The sequence below is a fragment of the Nymphaea colorata genome, chromosome 3 (genome assembly GCF_008831285.2).
Source record: "Nymphaea colorata isolate Beijing-Zhang1983 chromosome 3, ASM883128v2, whole genome shotgun sequence".
NCBI classification, from domain to species: domain Eukaryota; kingdom Viridiplantae; phylum Streptophyta; class Magnoliopsida; order Nymphaeales; family Nymphaeaceae; genus Nymphaea; species Nymphaea colorata.
The window spans coordinates 17,258,369-17,275,849 of NC_045140.1; the positions used below are offsets into that span (position 1 = coordinate 17,258,369).

General features: G+C 39.8%; 2 protein-coding genes across 3 annotated transcripts; both read left to right on the forward strand.

The window, feature by feature from the left end:
* Positions 1 to 227: 227 nt before the first annotated feature.
* LOC116250626 (GBF-interacting protein 1-like) lies at positions 228 to 8,395 on the forward strand. 2 transcript variants are annotated; one of them, XM_031624393.2, is made up of 10 exons: positions 228 to 644; positions 2,033 to 2,076; positions 2,544 to 2,649; positions 2,822 to 2,954; positions 4,011 to 4,687; positions 4,996 to 5,383; positions 5,643 to 5,949; positions 6,059 to 6,223; positions 6,895 to 7,395; positions 7,592 to 8,395. In XM_031624393.2, the coding sequence occupies exons 1-10, from the start codon at positions 473 to 475 to the stop codon at positions 7,880 to 7,882; spliced, it is 2,784 nt and encodes a 927-aa protein (XP_031480253.1). In that variant the 5' UTR covers positions 228 to 472; the 3' UTR covers positions 7,883 to 8,395. The 2 variants fall into 2 exon arrangements, with proteins under 2 accessions (XP_031480253.1, XP_031480254.1); XM_031624394.2 differs by having other exon boundaries at positions 4,999 to 5,383.
* Positions 8,396 to 9,975: 1,580 nt separating this feature from the next.
* Positions 9,976 to 17,099, forward strand: LOC116250007 (uncharacterized). Its single transcript, XM_031623325.2, has 9 exons — positions 9,976 to 10,249; positions 10,802 to 10,987; positions 12,674 to 12,803; positions 12,911 to 12,991; positions 13,119 to 13,306; positions 14,334 to 14,429; positions 14,532 to 14,625; positions 16,195 to 16,401; positions 16,833 to 17,099. The coding sequence occupies exons 1-9, from the start codon at positions 10,127 to 10,129 to the stop codon at positions 16,934 to 16,936; spliced, it is 1,209 nt and encodes a 402-aa protein (XP_031479185.1). The 5' UTR covers positions 9,976 to 10,126; the 3' UTR covers positions 16,937 to 17,099.
* Positions 17,100 to 17,481: the final 382 nt, after the last annotated feature.

Consider the following 17,481-nt stretch of genomic DNA (forward strand, 5'->3'; position numbering starts at 1 on the left):
GAGAGGCGCAATAATGTTAATGAACTGAAATTTTATCACGAGCAAATAACCGAGGCATTTTGAGTAAACTTTCGGTTTCTCGCGAGCCTGTACAGTGGAAAGTGTTTTGCTTTCTTTCCTTTTGCATGTAATTCTTTGAATTTTACTCAAAGCCCCTAACGACGCATGTAAAAAGATATTGCGGGCTTCTCTTCCCATTCCCTCTCTAGATTTCCCAGCAAAAAATGTTCTCTCCTCTCTCTCTAACTTTCTAAGTGTTCAAAACCCTTTCTCTCCCCCTCGACTCTCCTTTCTCTCTCTCTCTCTCTCTCTGCCAGGCCCCTAACCCCGCACATTTTTTTTTTTTTTTTAATATCATTGCTTTTTTTCATTTCTCTTTCCCTTTACTTCGAAGCAGCCCTCCCCTCCCCCCCTCTCTCCATCTCCCTTCCTTTCATTCTCTTGCCTCCCTCCCTCTTTCTCACTCTAAAACATGAGCGGCGGATTTAGGGTTGGGGCCTCCAGCTCGGTTCCCGCGAGCGTTCGGAAGACCATCCAGAACATCAAGGAGATCGCGGGCAATCATTCCGACGATGAGATATACGCAATGCTTAAGGAGTGTTCTATGGATCCCAATGAGACCGCTCAGAAGCTCCTATTTCAAGGTAGTTCTTCCTGTCCCACAAAATATTTTGGCAGAGTTAACCCCCTTTTCTGCCTCCCCTTTTGCGTGAGTATGTTGTTTTTGATTTTGGTCTTTGCTGGGGCGAAGCGATTTGAAGCCAGACTCAAGTTTTGGGGAGAGGGTTGTTTGTTTCAGAGGGAAATCTCAGGTGGGTCGTGATGGGGATTGGGTTGCGATGGCTGTTTTTTTTTCCTCTTCTTTATTCCTGGCTGTGTAAGGAATCTTTTGTTGCGTGATTGTGCCCTCTATGTGGATTAGAACGCGGCGTTGGCCTTATTCTTGGTCGGAACTACTGTGACGTGTGATTTTAGGAGGAGGGCATAACGTCTGCTGGTGGAATATTATTTTGATTTGGGGAGTTGTTGTTTTGGTCATTGGATCTGATTGAGCATGGTGGTGGCATCAGTACGCGTGTGTATGGCAATGATCAAACCTCTTCTCATATTCTTACCGTGTCTTCCTATCTGTTGGTGTTGCTTGGGTCGAATTCTGGTTTCAGTTCCGACGGGGCATGTTGACTTTAAAAAACTCGAGATTTGTTCAATTTTATGCTCGTTAGCTGTGTAATTGGTGGCTTTTCTTGCTCCTGCCTATGTAATAATTTTTAGCTGTTAACAGTCCATGCATATGTTAACTCGTGTGACTGTCGAGTGTTTGAAAAGCTTTTTTCGTGAATTTGGGGCAGCAGTTGTGCCTCTGTTCTTTTAATTGTGCCGTTACTTGTTGTGTCAGATCTTGCTTTCTTTGAGCAGGCTTTGGTTTTTCCTTTTTCCTTGTTCGTGTCATTGTTCAGCTTGAGGATACGACCGACACGCTTGACTGACTTGTTGCACCTGGGAAAAGCACGAAAACAGTGTTCATAGACGACAAAAGGAGGCCTGAGCACATACTTACTTTAGACTTTCAGGTCATCCCTAGATATTAGAAATGACACGTTAGGCTTGCCTCTGTTTTGTGATTCGGAGCCAATATAAGTGCTTGCTAATTGGATCAGATTGTTGTTAGCAGCAAAAGTTTAAGAGATGAGGTAATGATTTTTTTAGCATTGTTTTGAACATTAGCATCTAGATTTATTGCTTTGTTCTGGTAACAAGGGGAATAGCTAATGACAACAGTTGCACAGGCTGGTAGGAGCTTGATAGTCATTCGCAACCCATAGTTTGATAGCCTTTATGTGCTACATGGGTTTGATTTTCAGTCCCCACAACCACACGAGCTCCTCCTTGTAGAGTGAAGATACTTAGTGAACCCTTAGCTTTGGGCAGTGTTCATCTGTTTACTTATTTCATTTATGCATGTCTTCATGCCAATAGCTTGGTAGCCTATGCTGTTGAAGGTTAATTAAGAGTTACTTTTGTGGCTTTGCAGATACTTTCCATGAGGTGAAAAGGAAGCGTGACAAGAGAAAAGAGGTAGTTCATTATCTACTTTATTTTATAATTGCTTATACTTCTCAGGGAACGGGCGCTGACGTACATGTCTACAATTTGTCTCTCTGACTTAAGAAGTATTTATCGACCATGCACCTTAATACAAAGAGAAGCCTGTTTAAATTAGGTAGAATCCATGGGCGAAAGCTCGATAAAACATCTCAAGTGTCGGTATGAATAACAAACAAAATATGATGTCGTTTTCGTTGTCGTAGCTACTCTGCTAATTTGTTGAAGAAAGGATGGACCTTCCTACTATTTTATCCTGATAGGAATGCCATTTTATTGTGGGTTTTTATGATATTCAGAGAAATTACTCATTATGTGTTTTTTTACCTTCAGATCTGGTAGTAGGTGATATTTTTTCTTCAGTTATGCAAACAGTTATAAGAGGTCTGGTTCCTCATTTTCTTAATTCTGATACCATATTAATGTCAATGGTTTTATAGAACACAATCAACAAAGAGGCTGGGGATCATAGGTGGAGAGCTGGTATGCAAGGCCGAGGTGGGAGGGGTGGAAGAGGGAATGTGTCTTCTCGTTATATCTCACATGGTATGTTTTCTTTGCTAAGTTAATGCAAAGATACAGTATCAGGCGGTAGTCAGTCTTGTTATTCAACTGGAACGAGACAGGATATACTATTTTGATCTTTTGTTTAATGGTTTGAGCAAGATTTTGTTCAAATCTTTTGAAAGTAACTTTGCAGCCTTTTCCCTCTGGGCAGATGCTGGTGGTGGAAAAACTGTTGCTGCAAAGGAAAATGGGATTGACCAAGCACCTGAGAAAGAAGCTCCAATATTATCTTCTTCATGCAAGACACAGATTTCTGAGAATAAGCAGAAGAGTCCTCTGTCAAGGTAGCTATAAAAATAATTCTTCATGCACATTTGGACATGCATGTTTGTACACTTGAGCTATTTGTGGTTCCAAATATAAGTCCCGTGGCTTTATTGTTCCTCTGACAAAGACACTGGTCTTGTTCTAAAACTAGCATTCTGTCAAACATGTTCTTGCAGTTGTCCTTGCAATATCTGTTGTCAATATACTTTAATTACAGGTACTCTATCCCTGGGATAGTTCAGGTATTGTAGGTGGAGTTTCACTCTAGGATAAGCATGTCTTTTTCTAGACTTGTTAAGAATGCACATGCATCCTGTAGTCATATGGCCATACAAGGTAATTCATGGTTTGTCTACCTTCCTTTTCTAGAGTAGGTTGGGGGAAGGGGGAGGAGAGAGGAGTATTCTGTTGTTGATATGGAGCCTAAAGGATCTATTTTTTGGCCTACTTCATTGGATGATGCCAATGGGCAAGGCACCAGTTTGTCTGGATTCACTGATATGGCATATTTTGTGGACTCTGTGACAGACCCACATTGCGTGTGTCATGATGGTGGTTGATGGTCAGAATTTTTACACAGGACGGCTTGGTTTCTGCCTAATTTATGAGGTGGGGCAACATGGTGAAATTGAAGCAAATGAGGAATGTGCTCCCCTTTGGTGGCATATTGCTAAATATAAAATATCTCTTTCCTCTGTTTCTTATGGGCAGGCTTGCTACTATATTTCACGTATTGCTTTATTTTTGCCTGTTATCTGTCTTTGATTTATATCCTTGGGCAAAGTTGTGCCTCTGCTTGCAGGGTCAAATATGAATTTCTTGGAAAGAATGCAAGATATGTAGCATGTTTCTGTTTGAGAACTTTGTTTATGCGTACTGCTTTATGCTTTCCTTATTAGCTGGTTTATGTGTCTCTGAGATGCCATAACATCTGAAGAGCATTAACGTTCCACTTCTCCTAACAAACAGAGAATTGTTTTTTGACCACGGCTAGTAAAGCTTCAACCAGCGTTCTGTAATCCAGTTTTTTTTTTTGGGCTTGGAGATACTTATTGATTGCTTATCATTCGCAGCCCAATATCAGCAATGCCTAATGGTTCAGGAAGCACGATCCAGGATAATACAGTTCATGTCCATGCAGCCCCAGTATCTGAGATAAAGGATTCTCTTGCTAGAGAAGATTTGGTTGACCGTAACATGATAGAAGGAAGCCTGGAAACTCCATTATCTGAAGTGGAAAGAAGCACTGGTTCTATTATTTCTGCTCAGAGTGGACAAATGGCAGCAAATCCTGGTCAAATATCAAGTCAGGCACCTTCGTGTTTGTCAGGCGTTTATTCGTCATCATCTGATCCTGTGATAAATCCATCCCATGGTCCACGAGTCGCAGGTGCAGTTGGTGCTATTAGGCGTGAAATTGGAAGTCATCGGCCAAATCATGAGGCAATTACTACAGTTCCTTCAGAGGTGAAGTTGGCTGCACCAAACTTGCCGGACCAGCTAAACGTCAATAAAAATATTTCCAATGATGCAACTAATTTGGAGCAATCACCATCTGTCAGTGATAAGGCCATGTTAGGGACTGAAAGCTCCTCATGTGCGCTGGTAATGAGTAAACCTCAAGCAATGGAAAGAAGCCAACTCCAAGAATCTGAGTCTACTGCAACATCCACTCCATCTGGTTTGGTTGTTAGTAGGCCTTCATCCAATTATAGTTCGCGGTCACAACCAGCTGTTGGTCCACAGAAAGGTGATATATGGTATACTGTTGATTCTTTTTGGGGTTGTTTCTTCCGCCCCTAAATTAATGATGTGATTTTCCTGTGACACTTTTCAAAACTCCTATCCTTGCATGAAATTTGCTTCTGTTTTATGGTTGTGAATTATCCTGGTGGCATGCATATTTTACAACCTGCACAATTATGACTGCCTTTTGTGGTTAAAAACTTTATTTCTGTTGTCACTTGAGGAGTTGTCCAAGAACCTACTATGCAAGGTGGCTATGTGTAGGCTTCATCTTTGAGTATGACTAATGGAACAAACCTTTCTCTAATCCAGCAGTTGGACCTAGCAAGGAGTGGAAGCCAAAGCCCACTGTTCCGAGTTCTGCTTCACTAACAGGAAACCGGAGCTTGTCTACTGGTATGACAAGCACAAATGAAGTGAATTTCCAGTCATTGCCTTCACGATCAGTTGTGTCAGAAGAAGCTACTTCAACAATTCAAAAGAAGTTAGAAGAGATTCACTTCTCAGATGGTCAGCATGTCATTATTCCAAATCACCTTCAAGTTCCTGAGTCTGAAAGATCTGCGTTGAGTTTTGGAAGCTTTGGTGCTAGCTTTGAGGTTGGTGGTGTATCAAGTGATCTGGATGGTGGGAAAAGCTCTACTCCTCTGTCTGAATCGTCCCAAGTGGTAGATGAAAGTTCTGAGGAGCCTTCATCAAGGTATGAAACATCTCTTATGTTGTTGTTCACTTAATCCATAGACAAACAGCAGTTGGAGAGCTTCTGATTTAGTGTGTTTCAGAAAGAAATGCTGTGTTCTAATTGTGAAATCAAGTTTATGTTGATCAGATGTTTTGCTTGGTGGTTTCTATGTGGTTTCCGTGCTTAAAGGACCTGAACTGGGGCTGCTTGTTGTTTTGCCTTGAGAATGCCTTTTTTTTTTTTTTTCTAAACTTTGCTGAATGTTTGAATGCTGCAGCGTTCCTAATGCCAACTTAAGCAATCAGGCAGAGTATCTTGATGTTCCACAGTCAACCCCTCATGGAACAGACGATTTAGCACCCAGTGATGCCAACGTTTCAACAAATGTTGGGGAAGATTTGGAATCTGATCAAACCAAGACGGATGCTGGTCCTGCATCAGGTGGTCCACAGTACTCTGCTGTACAAGCTGCTCCTAACTATTCCACCTTTGGTTTGATTCCACCGATAATGTCCGGCCAGTTTCCTCCACTTGAAAGCAGTGAACCTCAGGGCTGTGATGTCTCTCGCATTCCAAGTTTTGTTGTAAGCCTTTTAATCTTTATGTCCAATTTACTGTGTGTGTGTGTTTGCATATATTTGCATTCAAGTTTGTCTTCCTAATTATTTTTCCATGTCTCATTCTGTTGTTTAGGTTCAGCAACCATTTGATCCGTCAACAAGCTACTATGCTCCATTCTACCGGCCTGGCACTGATGGTGATGCTCGCGTTGCTCAATTTCTTGTCCCTGGTTCATCTACAAAATACAATGGAAACATTGCTGTATTGTCTGCTCAGTCAGGCCCATCTCTGGCAGAGGTTGTTGAATTCTGACTTACTAGCTTCTGTTTTTCTCATTACTTTTATCATTGTACATTCATGCTAATTCCTACTTCCAAGTCATAATAATTTCCTTGTTTCTGTAATGATATCTATCCATCGGACTTGGTCAGTGCTGGACGTTTTCTTGTTTCCACTAGAGGTTTCTTAAAGATCTTATAATGCTAATTGCCAAAATATTTTGGTGAATCAACTTCATTGTTACGTATCCTTTGGTCTATCTTGTAGACTCTGATAATGTTGTGCTGCATGGTTAGGTAGAAATCTATGTCTTCGGAAGGTGGTATAATGCCTCTGTTACACCTTACAATGCTTTATGTGTGACTATTCTCAGTTTGATTTTTCAGCTATGCATGTTGTTATCGTTATTTTCTGAAACAGTTATAGGTATTTTTTTTGAGAAATTCACGATTTCCTCATCCCTATCATGAAAGCAACTTGATACTTCTGACATGATAGAAATATGTGTTGCTCTCAACCCTGGCTTTTGCTTATTGGTTATTGTTTGTTTCTGCAGCAAATTTTTCACTTGCTTTGTGTGTGCATTTTTGAGGCAGGGTGCATGTTTTCTTGTTCTTGTTCATATTATTTTACTAGTAGAGTAATTGATATCTTTTGTCTTTTTTTTTTTGGGGTGGGGCTGATGGCAGAGTGGAAACTCTCTTGTTCTATCAAGCACTGCTTCCTCGCCTCTTGGAGCCCAAACTGCTGGAGTCATGCAGAGTTCTATTGCTGTAAACCAGCAACCTGTGCCTGTATTTAGGCAACCTGCTGGCATGCATATATCACATTATCCTCCTAACTATCTTCATTACAACCAATATTTCCCTCCAGTCTACGTTCCACCACCATCTCTTCATCATTTTCTAAGTAATACTGCTTTCCCTCAGCAACCTCCAGCTGGTCTGATGTTCCCACCACCTGCTGCTGCAGCCGCAACTCCAGTCAAGTATTCTCTCTCTCAATACAAGCCTGGAACGAACCTTGGTAATGCAACCAATGTAGGAATGCCAGCTGGATATGGAAATTATAGCTCAGCTCCGGCTGGATATAGTTCCAGTCCTCCTGTGACTACAGGAAACTCTAGCGGGAATGAGGACATTGGTGGGTCACAGTTCAAAGAAAACAATGTCTACATTGCTGGGCAGCAGGTATGCTAAACATAACTTTTACTTAAAACTTCATTGCTTGCTCTATTCCTATCATTTCTGTGTTTCTCTCTAGCTTACTTTCATGTTGTGTTGTCAGTTTCTCTTTCACTTTCATGGACAAGTTTTTGCATGTTTCTTCCTTTTTCTGAGCTTCCTCTGAACTAGTCATGCTGAAGTATCCGTTTTTGGATTACAGAGTGAGGGCTCCGGTGTCTGGGTTCCTGCTCCTGGCCGGGATGTTTCAAGTTTGCAGGCTAGCTTGTTCTACAACTTGCCTCCTCAAGGGCAGCATGTGACATTTGGTCCTACCCAAGGAGGCCATGGTGCATTTGCAGGGATTTTTCACCCAGCACAGACCATGGCAGCAGCTACAGTGCATCCTCTCTTGCAGCAGTCGCAGACCATTGGCCCTGCCGTAGAAGTTGCTGGGCCACAAGCTGGAGTCTATCAGCAATCACAACAGATAAATTGGGGCAATACTTATTGAAAATTAATAAATTGACACCAGAATTTCTTAAAGCAGAATGAGAAAACTTGCATGGATCATCGGCCTGAGATCTGTGAATGTACATATATACACAAGGAGGCCAAGATGGAATATGGAACCAGGTCCCTGTTTCCGCCTGCCTAAGTATTGAAGAAAATGTCAAGTTGCTTGGTTGGAAGGAATTCATCATTGACTCATTATTAACCATTTAAGTTAGTCGGTGGAGGGTACGTGTAGATCCTCCTTTTCCTTTGTCCCTTTTCTGGTTTCCCTGGTGAGTTTAAGTTTTGAATTATTGTGGGTGGTAAAAGTTTAGCGTCGTTCTTCCGCTTTTCCCTCTCGTTTCCTTGAATTTTGTTTGAGGTTTTAGGGCTGGAAGGTAAGTATGAAATGGTGGGGTTTTCATTATTTTCCACTGACTTACCTCTGTAGAGTAAATTTTTCCTATAGCAGATGTATTAAACTTGTTGTAATTGGTATAAGGGAATCACCATCTCTCTAAGTTCCTTTTTATTTGGCTTCCTTCTTCGTTGATAGTTGTAATTTTCTGTGGGAACGGGGAATTTTTTTTCTGTAGTTGTCATAACGGCCAATAATTTGGCGGTTTGCCCTTGATTTATCAAATAATAAAAGTATCGAAGGTTTTCGTCTTTGCACAGTTCTTGTTATGGCTAGGAAGGCCAGCGGAAGTAGAGATGGTATGTTTCAATTAGGGTTTTCTTGCAGAGATTATTAGTGTTCATTCACTCTTGGGGAAGGCCGAGAACTCTCTCTCTCTCTCCCCATCCCCTTCCGTACACACACAGGCGCACAAGGATTGCAACTATAGATTTAAAGTGGGTAATGTCCGTTAGAGGGAGAGAGATCCTCTTCCATCTGATGCATAAATGGCTTCTTGATTTTCCTGCAGCCATTGATGTAATGGCGTCTTGACTTTACCTGTGGCCATTGATCTCCAGTGGATGGTCAGAATATGGAGCTGTTTTGTCTCTTTATGCCGCATGTAACGTAGGTTGCTTTTGTTAAGATTCGTGGCTGCATCAAAATGTGTAATTTGGAAGATATTTATTTTAAACAAATTGAGGATCTCAATAACTTAGGCTTTAAATTCACATTATATGTAAATAAAATAAGGATTTAAGGCTGGATTGGGAGTTTTGATCCTAAATTCGTGGACTTGAGATTCAATTATGCTTCAATCCGCATTTCTCTAAAAAGGGAGAGCGAATAAGTCTGCTTCTTTCTATGGTTTCTGAGTCTCCAGCGTGTACATACTTGCGAGCTTATTTTCTAATTTCAAGTAAAGTCCTATCGATGCATTTTCTGTAAAATCTCCAAATTTTAGTATCTGTCAAATTCAAGTTAAGAAGTTCTTTCTGCAACGTGAACATCTCTTTAATATTTTTAACTTCTTTGATGCATTTATGTCTTAACCCGGAGAGCTTATACAAATGTAAGTATGTGATGGATGTCGACCACACTTTTTCTGCACCTCCATAGACTACTAATACTGGGTCACAAAAGCGTGTTCCTTAACTTGATTAACTAGGCACTTCATATATTTGTAAGCCTTTCAATGCTTTAAAGATATACGAATTAAAGAACTTAGTAAACTTTTACATCCGACTAAGGAAAAGGCCAAAAAATAATGTCTTTGTATGGTAAACTTGGACATGATGGTGGCTTTGAGCGGCTGAATTTTGGTCCATTACATGCCCCAAGTTAGACTTGGAGGGAAAGGGAGAAGGAAATCTGATAGTCAAGCTTGAACTTCACATTTGGTTGATAAGGCATGATTGATCCCTGGGTTGCACTTCTTCGGTTCGAAGACATAGATTGGATTCTGCAGGGAAACCACTCTGAATATGTTGAATCCAGTGGTATCACATGCGCTGTGGATCCAGGTTCGTATCCATTAAATGGGTTCGCACCAGTATTTGGATCTAATGGCATCACCTTGTATTCAAATCCAGATCTACATCCCTGCCCACGGAGCGTCAAAAGATTCATGGGTCATTATCATAACCCGAACTGCTCCTGAACGAATATAGACAATCCATTCAGAATATTGTCTTCTCAACCCGGATCCGACCTGCCACTAGCCTCCCTTTCCCTCCCTTTCATTACTTTTCGCTCCAGGCCCTGGACCTTCGTTCGTGCTTGAGGTCTGGAAGCGGACTTTCAAACCAAGCTGGGTTTTAATCGGAGAGTGAGAGAGAGTAGGGTTTAAGGGGGGCGGAGAGAATGGGGAAGAAGACGGCCAGGGTCTCGGCTCTGGACATGCCGGACGTCCCAATGGGGCAGCTTCCGGAGCACCTCCAGCTCCAGAGGACCCGCGTCCTCTGTGCATCCGATGCTCCATCTCACGTAAGGACTCTCTCTCGCTCTCTCTGTCTTCGAGGTTTTCTGGAATTCGTGGTCTGTTAGTTTGGTGATTTTTTTTTTTCTTTTTTTCTGAATTTTGCGGAGAGTTAGAGCGTTTTGGCTTCTTGTTTTCAATTTATCCTTTTTTTTTTTCAGTTGTTTTATTGATACTTTTTCAATCGATTCTCTAGATAGGGTCTTGTTCTGTTGATTCGTTTCCTTTCTACCATCTAGCTTTCATTTTGTTTTTTGTGGCCAATGATGCGAATTTGCAACTTCTCTCTCTTTCTCTACCCCTCTCTAATCTTGTAGCTCTTTTGCTGACTCTAGCTTATTGACATCTTGGTCGATGTTAGATAATTTCGCTCGTTTTGGTCTTTTAGATATAATTGTTCTATGATGATTTATTTCCAAATCTTATTTCTCTTCTCGTCCGGTTTAAATAGTTATTGAATATTATACTGATTTTAGATTCGTAATTTCTTTACATAGTCAAACGTTCTTTTTTGTCACCTGTAAATTTTATTGTGTTTCTATTATGTTTACCTGCTGAAGACAGAGAGCGTTCAGTATTCTGGAGCATATGCCGCGATGGGTATCGATAACGGTCGGGGAGTTGAAAGCTTTTGTAAAAATTTTAAGGTGGAGATAATTAAACTTACGGAGGAGATGATTGAATTTGATATGGTCGGAATTGATGCATCACTTGCTAACGCCTTCAGAAGGATCCTTCTTGCAGAGGTATCATGTTTATCTGAAACGGCAGTTATACATTTATTGGGTTCTGTTTGAGATGCTTCGTTAGATTGTATGCTGGTTAGAAACTGCATCAGCTTGTGTTTTTTATGGTTTTTTTATCAGATTGCCTGTTTCGAGAAGTTAGTTCCTTGACAAACTGAAGCCTTTATTAGTTTACATTTTGCTTTGCATCTTTGTTTTTGATCTGCCTTGCACAAGCAGAGGTCAGCAACATCCATTGAGCATCATCAAGACTGATATTAATCGTTTCATTGATTGTATAAAGGGTGGAGGTTGATTATAATAATAGACCATTACCCACCTGTCTCAGCCATCTTTTGCGACCTATTGATATAATTATATCCATCTTTTAGATGAAGGGAGATGAAAAATAGTCTTTTACCAATTTGTGTTTTTTAAAGGTTAAATTGACAGAAGAATTTCAGTACTGAGTTTTGTACTTAACTGAGTGATGGCAGCTATAGGTGGGTTGATCTTTCAACATGTAAAAATCATAGAAGTTGGCTCTGTCATCCCATCTCGTGCGTGCTGTTAAGCAGAAAGAAAGCTAAAACATCCAACACCAATGGATTGTTCATGTGTGTCTTCAAACTTCAAAGGTGAGGCTGTTGTGAGTTATTGAGGGAGAATACATCAAAATCTGAAAAACAAAATCATCCTTTTTCCAAGGGGTAGACATTGGTGGTTCAGGTTCTAAACCAACAATGTGTAAACTGAGTCATTCTGTAGAGAATTTAGTTCTTTATGTTGTAACTTATAATTGTGTACTCCAATGAGCAGACTTGCCTGCCATATGTCTGACCCAGTCTGAGGTTTGTGCCTGAAGCAGATTGCGTTATTAATTTAGTAGTCTTTAATAGAAGTGGCTGCCTTTAATCAGCTTGGATTATTTGGCCTGGATTTGGAGGCATGATGTTAAGGCTATGTGCTTGTTTATCAAAAGTCAGTGATTTAATGCATGGGAAGGGTTGTGCTTATACTTGGAACTTGGAAGGCCTTGATCTTGCTGTAGGTTGATTTAGATCCTTTCGGAGATTCTCTTGATATGTTATCTATAAACTCAACTGCTCAGCTTCATAAAGATTCATTTGGATATGCATGTATTGTTTTACAGAAAACATGTTTTGATGGTTGGATTGATGCCTATTGATCTATCCAGAGCCGTTAAAAGCTTTAGGAACTTCATAATTAACTACAAAATGCATTGGAAATTTGAGTTACTTTTTATTCTTGCTAGTTGCTACATAATCGGCCATCTAATTCCACCAAGGCATGCGAGAAATTTATATTTGAACTGTAAGTGGCAGATTTGGCAGTTGTCTCACCCAGGTAATTAAGAAAGCCAAGTTGGGTTGGTTGTTTAACATTATGGATCTCAGGATCTGTATCTCAATGTCATTTAATCTAGGTCCCCTAGTCAATTTACAATTCTAGAGTCTAAACTATGTAATTAATTGATGATGTAATTTTTAGGTTCATTTGTTTGGTGGCAATGTTGTTTGATCTCATGTTTTTCTATTCCAAATGCAGTAAGCTTTCATGTGTCTTTATATTATATTCATGGATAATTGATATAGATCATGGATGAGTCATTATTTGTGCGGATACAATCATGGACGAATGTTCTTTTTGGTTCCTAAGTTCTCATACATCTTTGTTTGATACTAGGTTCCAACTATGGCTATTGAAAAGGTCTTTATTGCAAATAACACGTCAGTTATTCAAGATGAAGTGCTAGCACATAGATTAGGTTTGATACCGGTTAAAGTAGACCCACGTTTGTTCGAGTGTTTGTCAGGTATTCTCTTTGGACTGTCATGTTTTATTGGATTTTGTCTATGTGTTGACATGCAAACATGAATTTCAATCTTGCATTCATTGAAAAAATTTATTCTTTCTTGGCAGAAAATGATGTTGCTAATGAGAAGAACACAATTGTTTTCAAGTTGCACGTAGAATGTAAAAGAGGTGGTCCTCGGTTGACAGGTGTGGTTCTTGTGTAATTGGAAGTGGTTATTTTTTAGTCCTTATACTCTTTAACAGTTCTTTCTAGTAACAATCTATGGTGTGAAATCGGAATCTCATGATTTCATTCGTTCCACTGCTGCTACAGTGAAATCTGATCAACTTCAATGGTTGTCCAATGGGAGTGAATTTCTAAAGGAGCCATCAGATTCATCTTCAAAGCCAAAAACTTATACTGCATTTAGTTGTGACCAAAGGTCATTGCCAGAGTTTTCAAATAATGCAGTCACTGTTCAAGATCCTGACATCATCATTGCCAAGCTTGGTCCTGGCCAGGTACTATAGCCTCCTTATAGTTCTGCAGATTCCATTAGTAGTGGTTAAGGGGATTCCCTTCATACTTTAAATGCATTATAGCGGGCAAAGAGTTGCTCTGTTGGATTTTTTTGTGGTTGATGTATTGTTGACATAGAAAGATGTAGAACACCAGAAAGTATGAATTGGATCCAGATTCTCAGTTCTGAGCTAAGCAACTTCTTTTAGCTTCTTGGGCATTGCTGATTTATTTGTGAAAGCAACACATACAGATTAGGAACATCAGTATTTAAGTGTAACCAAATTCCGACATGTATCATGTCTGGTACGGTCTGCAATTAGCGATGAAAATCAGACCTGATTAACTATTTGGGCTGGTCCCACAAAGTCAGCGCTGGATTTGGTTCACTGACATTTCATAGCAGACTCATTGGGCATGAACCCTGAAAAGACTAAAATATGAAGTGTTATTATTTGCTTGTTTTGGTTGTATGCTATCCTTAGGAGCCGTTTTTCAACAATACCACACTGTTACTGTCCCAAGAATCTGCCCCTAAAAATGAGGTATATTCATGGAAGATTGTAACAAGTGTTCCATGAACCTGCTCTTCTTTTGGTCAAATTCATAGGACAAAAACAGTGCATTACTGATACCAAACGGCCCCTTAAAAAAAAACTTGATTGCTCCTTTGTCTTATCTACATCCATCTGGACTTGATTGATACTCATAGCAGCAAAATGCTGCTTGTAGATCATAGATATGTCCACATATACAAAATGTTTTCTCTTATTGAGTAGACAAGCATAGTGTGCTCCTTACTGATAATGATAGTACCAAGAATAAGCCTTTGGTGGCTGTTAACTGTTCTTTGCTATCATTCAAAAGTTCACTTGCACCCCTAATTTGATGCTGCTGCTCCTGAAAATGAATGTCAAAGTACCTCTCTTTGTTCTCTCAACAATTATTTGAGAGTGAAGATAGCCCTCGAAGAGTTTGTAAATGCTTATTTTGGGACTCTGTACCTGATGCACCTATATCTGCTTTCAGATTATTGAACTTGAAGCTCATGCTGTCAAAGGGATTGGGAAAACTCATGCCAAGTGGTCCCCAGTGGCTACAGCTTGGTATAGAATGCTTCCTGAGGTAAAACATTATCCTTCAAATTTATCTCAGACTATGTATATTTTTATCTCTTTAAGAGACTAAAATCACGTTTGACACATGGATCTCTGGCATCTTTGCAAGGTTGTATTGCTAAAAGATGTTGTTGGCGATAAAGCTGAGCAGCTTGTGGCAAAGTGCCCTGTCAAGGTCTTTGATATTGAAGACTTGGGTGGAGGTGAGTTGAGCTGTTAATCAATTGCTTGTGTACTTTATTTTCAATGATTTTGAACTTCGAAGTTGATTCATGGCTCCATATAATTTGTTCACATATTTACTTTGATGGAATGTCCTCTCTAATAGCTTTTATGGTTAAGCTTTAGCTCTCTCTCTCTCTCTCTCACACACACACACACACACATACACACACACAGAGACATATATACATGCAAGCACAGACAGAGGGTAGATAATTTCCCATCCAGAAAGATTGGCTCAAGGTAAAAACTGCATTCATTATCTTGTGAACATTAATTTAGATATATGATTATCTCAAAGAATGAGCTGCATAAAGGAGACAGAGATTGCGGACAACATACGTTGCGAGAGCATGCAAAAATGGCTGATAATCTTGTTTGGTATGTTTAGGGGAAAAATGAAGAAATGGTGGAGGAACCATTTGGAGCACAAATCTTGTTCTTTTCTATGAGAGACCTTGCTTGTCTAATTATGCAATGGTTAGGTGGGATGTGTAAATACTTTAATGAATGAACCATTTGGAGCACAAATCTTGTTTCTGTTTTTTTATTAGAGCCTTTGCTTAACTAATTGATCAATAGTTAAGCCAGATGCATGAATGCTTTCAGAATTTAATTATCTTGTGTTTATGATGGGTGCTGTTTCTTACTTTTCGAGAAAAGTCTGGAACAGTGCACAATATGACTTTTAGATACGACTAGTCTCCATGTGAATAAAAGGAAATTATAGGTGCAACAAAAATTTGTCTACCACTGCCATATATATGTATATATATATATATATGTTTTAGACAACATTCTCACCATCATTTGAGTGGGGTATTTATTCCTAATATGACCACCTCAGAAGGTAGTTATAGGGTATAGTTGACTTCATGGTTTGGGCTATTAAAGAAAATTATTTAGACAACATATGATTGAAAGACATCAGATTCGTTTCCTGTCAGTAGGTGATCGTGTTTACCTTAACTGAGACAGAGTATTGAGGTCACAGCTGTTGGCTATTGTTTCCCTTATGTCAAGAATGTTGTCAGTCTTGTGCAAAATTTATAATATTCAGCTTCAAGTGTGCCTTTGTCTATCTACTGTATCACAGTGTTTTTTCAGGTTCTCTTTTGAGCTAATAAACAAGGCCATGCAGATACGAGGCGACCTGGTTTTGGCCTCTGCTTGGCCTGTATGTTGTCCCTTACAAGTCTAGCCTGACTGTTGTTTGTAGAAGTTTGATGAATCTTGGGCAAAGGCCATAGATTGCAATTCGTTATGGTGTTACCTTCAATTCTGCTGTTGTTCCTGCTGTTGTTCGTTATGGTGTATGTTGTACCTTTTTTTGTTTTTTAGGAACCACGTTATAGGAAGATAAGAGGGATGTAGCCTAGACCTTTGTCCCACTGGTCGGACGGGATACATATTTTCTCAAAGGCAGCATGGTGTTTGACAAGCACTCGTTTTTTCATTATTTGACATCCTATAAATTGGTGTCTGATGAATTTACTATATGCCAATGTTTATTAATCAGTATCACATGCTGTGGTGTGAAAAATGACCAGGTAATAAAAAGGCAGTTGTGACCAATTCTCGTGCTTGCACCCTGTGCCGAGAGTGCATCCGGAAGGAAGAAAGGACGGCATCTGCAGGCAACGAAGATGATGAGAAAAAAGAGGAATCTGATGCTGAGGACAAAGAGGAAGAAACAGACTCTGCATTTGATTGGAGCCAAGTTGTGCAGTTACATCGCATCAAAGATCATTTTATCTGTATGTGCTATCGACCTACCATTCTTGCTCTCTCATTGTCTTTGTCATTGCTTGAGTCTTGAATCAACCTTGTCAGAAGGCTTGGTTCAATTTGCCACTGGCCTTTGGTGTGCTTTGGCCAAATTTCTTGAAGAATGCATGTCAAATGAAAGAATGCATGTCGATGCATCCCAGTTTTCATCCCTTGCAAGCAGATGGGAGATGAATCTTTGCATTAGCTGTGTCAGGATTGGTTTTTTACTGTACAATTTTGTTTTTTTTTTTTGGTAATAAATCCAACTTGGTAGTCAATCCTGTAATCTGGTCGCAATTGTCCGATCATAATAATGAGAAGTCTATTGCACTAATTTCTGCAGTAGTGTCCTCCTGAAGGTATGTTGGCATGGGTGATAGAAAGGAAATAATGGTTCACATTTCCCTTTTCTTTGCAGTCACAATCGAGTCAACTGGTGCATTGCCTCCAGAAGTGCTTCTCACTGAAGCTGTCAAAATTCTAGAGGAGAAGTGCGAGCAGATCATTATCGAACTTTCTTGAGTTGATGGCAAACATGCATGAAAATGTTGTAGGATGATCACGGGGAAGATCTTCCTTGCTGTTGATGTTCCTAACGGGTTCTTCTTCCTGTGTATACATATACGAAGTTAACATTATCCGATACGCTCCATATTTTATTTGGAGTAGATTATATTCCTTTTTATATTTTGTTCTCTTCTGTTTTTTGTTAGAGAGGCAATTCTTTCCGGAACGTATTGAAGCTCTATGGAGGACCTATCCATTTTATAAAATGCGTGCCTGTAACCACCATCATTTATCTGTTGCATTTAAGGCTTTCTGGTGCTTTGGTCGGACCCAAGTACAAGTTAGGTCACCTTGGTGCGTGGACATTTGATTTTTGAATTCATTGACATAACATGTTCTTCCCAAGGTAGTATCTGAGCTAGACTGTTACGAAATATTCTTATTCAAATTTTGATACACTATTGGGGAATATTTTTAGCTAAAATACCATTAAAAGATTTGACGACGATTACATGCGTTAGTTATCCTTCAACATTGCCCTGTTCTAAGCGGGGAACGTG

Coding starts and splice junctions, on each gene's coding strand:
- LOC116250007 (XM_031623325.2), top strand. CDS start 10,127: ATGGGGAAGAAGACGGCCAGGGTCTCGGCTCTGGACATGCCGGACGTC. Junction 12,804..12,910: donor TTTGTTCGAGTGTTTGTCAG/GTATTCTCTTTG, acceptor CTTTCTTGGCAG/AAAATGATGTTGCTAATGAG. Junction 14,626..16,194: donor TATTGAAGACTTGGGTGGAG/GTGAGTTGAGCT, acceptor AAAAATGACCAG/GTAATAAAAAGGCAGTTGTG.
- LOC116250626 (XM_031624393.2), top strand. CDS start 473: ATGAGCGGCGGATTTAGGGTTGGGGCCTCCAGCTCGGTTCCCGCGAGC. Junction 2,955..4,010: donor CAGAAGAGTCCTCTGTCAAG/GTAGCTATAAAA, acceptor TATCATTCGCAG/CCCAATATCAGCAATGCCTA. Junction 4,688..4,995: donor AGCTGTTGGTCCACAGAAAG/GTGATATATGGT, acceptor TCTCTAATCCAG/CAGTTGGACCTAGCAAGGAG.